General features: G+C 27.3%; 1 protein-coding gene across 1 annotated transcript; it reads right to left on the bottom strand.

Annotated features, from left to right (window-relative positions):
* Positions 1-6,911: 6,911 nt before the first annotated feature.
* Positions 6,912-7,694, bottom strand: LOC114373290. The gene has a single exon (XM_028330788.1). It carries the CDS (start codon positions 7,692-7,694, stop codon positions 6,912-6,914), a length of 783 nt encoding a protein of 260 aa, XP_028186589.1.
* Between the last annotated feature and the right edge of the window lie 264 nt (positions 7,695-7,958).

The raw sequence follows: 7,958 nt of genomic DNA, 5'->3' as shown, positions 1-7,958 counted from the left end.
TAACTAAAATATCTTAGCGGACATAATCACTATATACATATGAAAATATTTTAAAAAAGAAAATTGGCACATGACTTTCTTAGGATTTCTATAAAATAAATTGTTTTCAAATAAAAAAAAATACATGTAACATTCTCAAAATAAATTGATTTGATTGAAATATCCATTTATTATGTAATTATAATAATGATTGTTAAAAATAATTGATGTAATAATTATAATGATTAAAAATTATTAAAATAATTATTATTATATCTCAGTATTGATTATAAAATAATCACAAACAAATTATATATGTTAACGACATATTATCATGAAAAACAAAATAATATGTATAAAAAGAGAGTATGGGATTTAGTAAGATATACGATGCTAGCTGCTTCATTTTTGCATATCCTTCGTTTCTGCATCCATTTAACCTCATTCTTGAAAGGAGCTAGGTTGTTCATTTGCATTTCATATCTATTTTATATATTTTCTCTCATTTTTTTTCAAGTGTATTATGAGTTAAGTTTTTTTTTTTTACCATTGATCGGTTTTATCATTTTTCTAACACTGATTTTTTTATATTATTGATGTTGCATGTTTCATTTGCTTATAATTTAAATTATATGTATATTGGTTAAATACAAACATATAATAGTCTCTTCATTGTTGAAATCTCTTTGTACAAAATATCTGCTTTGGAATTACAAAATATTATAATAGAAATAAACTTAATAAACCTTATTGATGTTTTACGTTGAATTCTTTATTGGTATGACATGGTTGTTTTTTAAGCTTAACTTCCAAATTAAACAGTAATGGAAAGTAATATAACTTTCTTTGAAAAAAAAACATACTTATATCTTTATTATTTAAAAATCACACAATCACAAGATAACATCATAAATGAAAAAAATCACAAATTTATTTAACGTAGTTAAAGTTCTTATTCCTATATTCACAAACTTCTCATAACAAATTTTTAAAATAAGTTAGACAAACTTACAAATCTTTCCTCCACGTGATCTCATCTCTCACCTAGGATGGTGCCATTCCTTTTACGCTAAGTAATTCTTTTCCATTTTAAGAACTTTTATATATAGACCTAACATCATGATCTTAAAAGATGAAAAAAAAATATAATTTATAGAATTTATCTTTAATTCTAAATAATATCATAGAAATAACACTATTTTTTTTAAAATCTAAACAATATCTTAGAGATTTAAAATTGCAAATTTGAATTATTTCTCAACAATGCTTCCCTCAATTAATTTTTTAATTTCATCTTCAATCTTCTTGGATATTCATCACGTCCCTTTGCACAAAATCTTGTATTTTTCTCTATCCACATGATGACACTTCTTTGTATAGTCAACTACCTCTATTGAAACTCGCCACTTGACTATCACATTGTCAAGTAGACTTTCGACACAAGGATCCCGCACAGATTCACCATCAACTTTCTTAAGCTTCTTCAATACTCTTCTCTCTCTAGTTACCAAGCCACAAGATCATTAAGCTCTAATGTCAATTGTTACAAAAACACATTTATATCTTTATTACTCAAAAATCACACAATAAAGAACAAGAAACAATACCATAAACAAAATAAAAAAATATTACAAATTTGTTTAATATGTTTTGAGTCCTCATCCCTACATCTACCATCTCCTCACAACAAATCTTTAGGACAAATTGAATAAACTTGCAAACCTCCTTCCCTCCCTCCATGTGACCCTCCTTTCTAGTGAGTTCCTCTTCTGGATAATTTGGAATTTAATTTGAAAGCCATATTTTGACCCGGACGTTACGGCTATATCGGGAGTTACTCCACATCTCCCTCCAAGCCGTACATACAACTTTCATAGACTATGACTTTCCATAGAAAGCTTTCATATAATATTCACATAAAGCCCACATTGAAAAGACGTTTCTATAGAGTGGATAATGTACCATGTAATCAATTTTTTAATTCATTATTTGAGTTTCCTATATTTCAAAAAATGATTAAGGAAGGCTAGGTACCATGGTTCTTGAAGTAAGAAGCATACTCTTTTATCACTACATCAAAATGTTCATTTAAATATTTGGTGCAAAATATAATATTAATATAAGTTTTATGCAAAAATAATTCAAAATTCAAATTTTATTCTTTTTTAATTTATTATATTTTATAATCTCATATAAATTCTTTTAAAATATAATATATAAGATTAAATTATATTTTCACACAAATTATAATATGTATACTTAGATAAGCTTTATTTTAATTTTATATATTATATTTTTATAATCTTATATATTTTTATCACTCTATTCAAAACTTATTTTATAAATTAAATATATAATATAATTTTATTTTCAATGTATATTTTTTTACATAAATTATAATTTCATAAAATGATAATATTTTATTATCTTTTTAATATTTATATATATGATTTAATGACAATATTTTTTACCTATATTAAAATATTCTTGTTATTTATTATAATATTATTTTTTATTTATATTTAACTTTATTTGATTAGATACAATTTTTTTAAAGAATTAAATTATATAGTAAAGATACACAATTAAATAAAATGAAAATATTTTCTATTTTTTAAAATATTTATGTATGTAATTTATTGATATTATTTTTTATCTATATTATAATATATAAAATAAAAATAAAACTTATATAAATATGTATATTCTAATTTATGTGAAAATAGAATTTAATCATATATATTATATTTTAAAAGATAATATATAAGATTATAAAAATATAATAAATTAAAAAATAAAATTTAAATTTTAAACTATTTTTATAAAAAAACTTATATTAATATTATATTTTACACTAAATATTCAAAAGAGTACTTGAGTACACTGGTAGCAAAGTGTATTCTTTACTTCAAGGATTAAGATATTATATTTTAAAATACAAAGGATACTCAAATAGTAAATTAAAAAAAGTAAAAAGACATAGTACTATAATAATAGACAAATTAGGAAAACGAGTTTTACAATTAAGCGTTAAAAAAATATCAAATATTCAAAATTTATACATATAAACCTCAAATTTTTTATTTGTTTAACCCGCTACCCGATTTCATTCATCCAATCTCTATGTTTTCAAGTTGGGTTTAGTGCTTTCGGTTTCGGATGGGTCGAGTGATTTTGCTCAGTCCTATAAGCATATATATTAGTTTCCTCACAATGAAGATGACTTGGTCACAAAGTTTTGGTTTTTCTTATCATATATTATTGACTTGTATCTATATTTAATTTTGAGCTATATTTAATTTTATGCATATTACAGTGATATCTCTAAGATTTAATTATTTTACGAGAATTTAATTTAAGCTTTTCATAGAAAAATAAATATTGAGAATTTTTATTCCTTTAAATAAGTATAATCAACTAGTCTCTCTTGAAAACATGATAAGATAATGAAGCAAAATCTAAATTAACATATATAGAGTAATTCGTATCCTTTATAAATTAATTTTATTAAAATACTTTAACTTTATTATTATATACTTTTAATATCTAATTTAAAATATAAATTCAAATAAAATATTTTTTTGTTAACCATGACATTAATACGAAGTAGTTTCTGTTTTCGTTGGAGATTATGAGCATACATAAGGTAAATAATTTTTCTGAATCACCATTTAATTAAAAAACACAAATCATTATTACCCGTATTAATCATTATAGATATATACTCACTCCAGACTTAAATATAAGTAAATTTAACTAACAGACATATATGGATTAAGAAATTCAAGTAATAATGTTTAATTCAAAAAATTTCTTTTAAAATATTTTTTTCTTCTTAAAACACCCTTCATAGTAATGTTTGTAGAATAAATATAAATGATTCACGATAAACAAAATTTTATTAAATGAATGACAGAGTAAGAATACTATTATTAAATAAAATAAAAATTAGTTATTATTTATTTATATTAAGGTCTAAAATTATTATTTTTTATTGCTTATATTTAGATCGGAGGAAATATTTCTTATTTACTTATAAAAGAGAGGTACCCTAGTCTAAGCAAGCTAATGACCATCAATGGTTTGTAGTGCCTATAAATAATGGGCGGCACTTTTCACTGTGATTTGTCGCAAGTAATTTCCTTCTCATCTTGTATCTTAAGACTAGTCTATATTTGTTTGAAATTATTTTCCTTTAGAATCTGTAAAGGCCGGGAATAAAGAATGGCAAAAAATTTATATTAATAAATGAAGAAAACAAAATCACATAACGAAACCAAATATCATCTACAATTTTTAGATTATTTTCTCCCTAATTAGGACCTTTGGTAGAGTCATCACTTTTTTTTTTATATCGGTAAGAACCATGAGATTTATAATATTTACTCAGACATCCTATTCAATTAAATGACTTAGGTCTCCTTGATGGTAGAGTCATGACCTGATTATGTACTAGGATTTTCTCATAAATAAATTAAAGCTCTATAAAAAATATTTTACGGTTGCTGATTTGTGAATTCAAAGATAATAGAAAGTGGTAGAAGGTTTTCTTTTAACTTTCCCCCAATAACTTGTAAGGTGTTGATTGATAACAAGTGGAATCTTATCTTTGATAAGAACATCTATACTAATTAAAAACTTTAAAGGTTCTTGATAATTTTTTGATACTTAAACATATTGATACTTAAAAGAATGAGTATATTATGCTTGGCTTGGTTTGGAGATGGTAAGCATGGTGATCTGGTGCAGCACCTAATTCAAAATGTATGTTCATGGTTGGGAAGAAAAGGTACAAAGGCTCGGAGAATTGTTTGGTATCTCTGGCAGCTTAGGAATAGGCTTGTTTTCAACGATGAAAGACTGGACTCTGATTGGAAAAAGGATAAAAAAGAGAAGTTACATTTTTCAAATCTTTCGACTGACATTTTTAATAAACATTAACAAATTAATATTTATCAATAAAAAAAAAAGTGTCGAGCTCATCAAATATTGGTCGTGGGTTTGGATTTCATGCAAATTCAAAAAACTGCAGCTTTTCTACCAGTGGAGTCACTTCCCGAAGATATATATATATATATATATATATATATATATATATATATGGTGGTGTGGTCTTTTGTTATATTTGGTTTATGCTGTTATGCTAGCTTTTGCACCATGGCTACCTGTTTGTTGTTGCTAGTTCTGCCTTGTATTGGGGGTTGGGGTACCCTGGCATGAGGGGTATCCCTTTTCAATGATATTCTGTTTAGCTTTTTTTTAAAAAATGCTTGTGAGAAATAGATATAATTTGAAATGAAGATGAAATTAGAAATTTGACCCAATTAAGTTTAATATTAGGGTGCCACAAACGACTTATTATATTTGTCTTCTCCATCTTCTATTTAAAATTCAACTTGTTGGACTATGAAGAAGTAAAAAAATCTTGGTGAAGATTAAAATTAACGCGTAGCATATGAAAAAGAAAATCAAAGTATTACATTTAATCTAATTAGGATTTATTATTTTTTTGGTCATTTTTTGAACTTCCGTTTTTAATCCTCATAATTTATTGACTACCTTTACTCTCTCAAAATGATTTTCACTCCATTTTTAGTTCCCCAAAAGTTTATATAATACGGTAATCAATTTATTGAATTTTATGGATTTTTTTATAGTTAAGGAAGCTGATTTGAACATTTAATTTAAACTTTCATTTTCTTATAATTTTTTTGAGTCATATATAAATAATTTGTTCAATGAACAAACAAGGCTAGCGACAATTTCTTTCTTTATGGTGTCAATTTTGTCTCCAACAGTCCAATGTAAATATTGATGTCCAAAATGATTAAAAGTATGAGAAATATTAACAATCGTAATACTTTTTTTTTTATATTTTACTTGATTCATTTTTATTGTTATATGTCTATTTCATTATTATTCAATTTGCTTGTTTTTCGTCCTATAGTTTGGCTTTTTTTATCTTCTTTTTCTAACACTTTGTTTGTTTCCACCCAAATTAGCCAGAGGGAGATTATCCAGCTAGCACAAAAAATTATTGACTTAAATAATTTGACATTTGAGTTTAATCAAAGTTTGTTCAATTTTTAACAATGAGTGACAATAAAAATATCACTTTATCTAAAAAAATGATCCGACCTACGAGGAGACATCCTCTTGATTATATATAAAAAAAAATAGGGAGACTATCCGTAGAAGACAACCTAAATTCGATCCATTCTTTGTTTGTCTCGTCATCCAAAACAAATATTCAGATGCTATTTACTCATTTGAATTTTGTACTTGGAAGTTTGTTATATCTTTCGATAACGCATGGATAACTTTACCCTTTTTAGATGAAGGTTTTTTTTTTTGGTATTCTTTTAGATGAAGATTTTTACTAACCATGTAAATGAGCAACGGACCATCTATCCAAAACCTATACAACCTGCAGCAGACTTAACAAAATCCTACGAGATTTACCGCATAAATACGAATATACGGATACAAAAGTTAAAAATTAAAGTAGTCTTTGACAACAGAGTCATTATACCAGATTTCATACAACACATAAAAAGAGTTTTCATGTTTTGAAATGATGAGTACATATCATCTATATTGTTACGTATTTGAAAACATAACTAAATAAAATAACACTCCAAAATTCAAAATTCAAAATTCAATCAAACTTAACATTTGAATTCAAAAATTACATTGTAGAAACGACTTAACCAAATTCACTTCCGATCTAATAAAATCAATAACACGAGGTAGTTAACAATTGAATTTCAAAATTAGCCTTACGACCAAAACACTACTCATATAACGAAAACAATAACACTAGGTAATTAATAACAAACGAAAAATTATTAGACCAAAATTTATGATAAAGAACTAATGACATTCGACTACATATAATCCTGAACTATGAAATAATTTCTCTCGTGTCATCATCAAGATAAATCGAACCATTCAGGAACTAGCTGGTTGCAAAGGCCAATGTAGGTAGAATAAAGAAGGTGATCTTTGGAGCCAGTTCGATGGATGTTGGAGTGCTTGAGAAAATATTTGAGATGATCGAGCGTGCAGCAACCGATCATTTGACCTAGCAGCAAGAACAACCAATTAATGGCCCTTTTCTTTGTCCCTGCAAGGAAGGGTTGGGCACTGTTTTCTTTTCCGCAGTGTTGGCATTGTGGCAGCACAGGATTCATCCAAGCCTCGGGTGCCCTATCATGCATGCTCTCTTTCTCCCTCCGAATAAAGTTCCACAATTCAGAAAACTTGCTCTCCAGATCAAGAACCATCTCGAACTCGTTCTTGCACCTCTTGCACTCCAAAATCCCTGTGATGGACACAATATTGTTCTCCAAGAGGTACTTGCGGCTGTGCACGGTGGCGCGCCGGTCCGTGGCCCAAGGAAAGGGTGGAGGAACGGTTTCGCTCTTCTCTGATTGGGAACGGTGGCGGCGACGGCGAGAACGTCGTCGTGACACGGCGGGTGCAAGAGCATTCACACGCACGTTAAAACGATATTCTTCCTGCTGCATGCTGTTGTGGTTAGAAGCAGAAGGGTAGGGCACAAACATAGGATTAGGGAATGGAATTTGCATTTGCGTATGCATGGTTTGGGGAGGAGGGTTTGATGGGGGAGAGTTTCTCGCTCTCTTTGGACGATTGCATGAGAGAGACAAAGTGAGCAAATCATCATCATCGTTGTGGTTGGGGTTCTGCATTTCTCGGCTTAGGCTTGGAACAAGAATCAGTGCACAGAAAAGGAAAATGAGTGGTTTATCTATGACTTGGAGAATATATATATATATATAAGGACGAATTAAAAAGTGACTTTTAAACTTAACTTTTCATTATAAACTGTACGTGGCTACTTATTTGTTGTAATAGTATACTACCTCAATTCCCTGCCATAACCTTTTTAAATATTTTAATTTGTATAAACCTATCAATTAATTCTTTGTTTTTTTAAATAAAATAAAAAATAA

This window comes from Glycine soja, chromosome 11 (genome assembly GCF_004193775.1).
Source record: "Glycine soja cultivar W05 chromosome 11, ASM419377v2, whole genome shotgun sequence".
Lineage (NCBI taxonomy): Eukaryota > Viridiplantae > Streptophyta > Magnoliopsida > Fabales > Fabaceae > Glycine > Glycine soja.
The sequence above is the reverse complement of the archived record's forward strand: the minus strand, read 5'-3'. Positions and strand labels throughout refer to the sequence as shown.

Coding starts and splice junctions, on each gene's coding strand:
- LOC114373290 (XM_028330788.1), bottom strand. CDS start 7,694: ATGCAGAACCCCAACCACAACGATGATGATGATTTGCTCACTTTGTCT.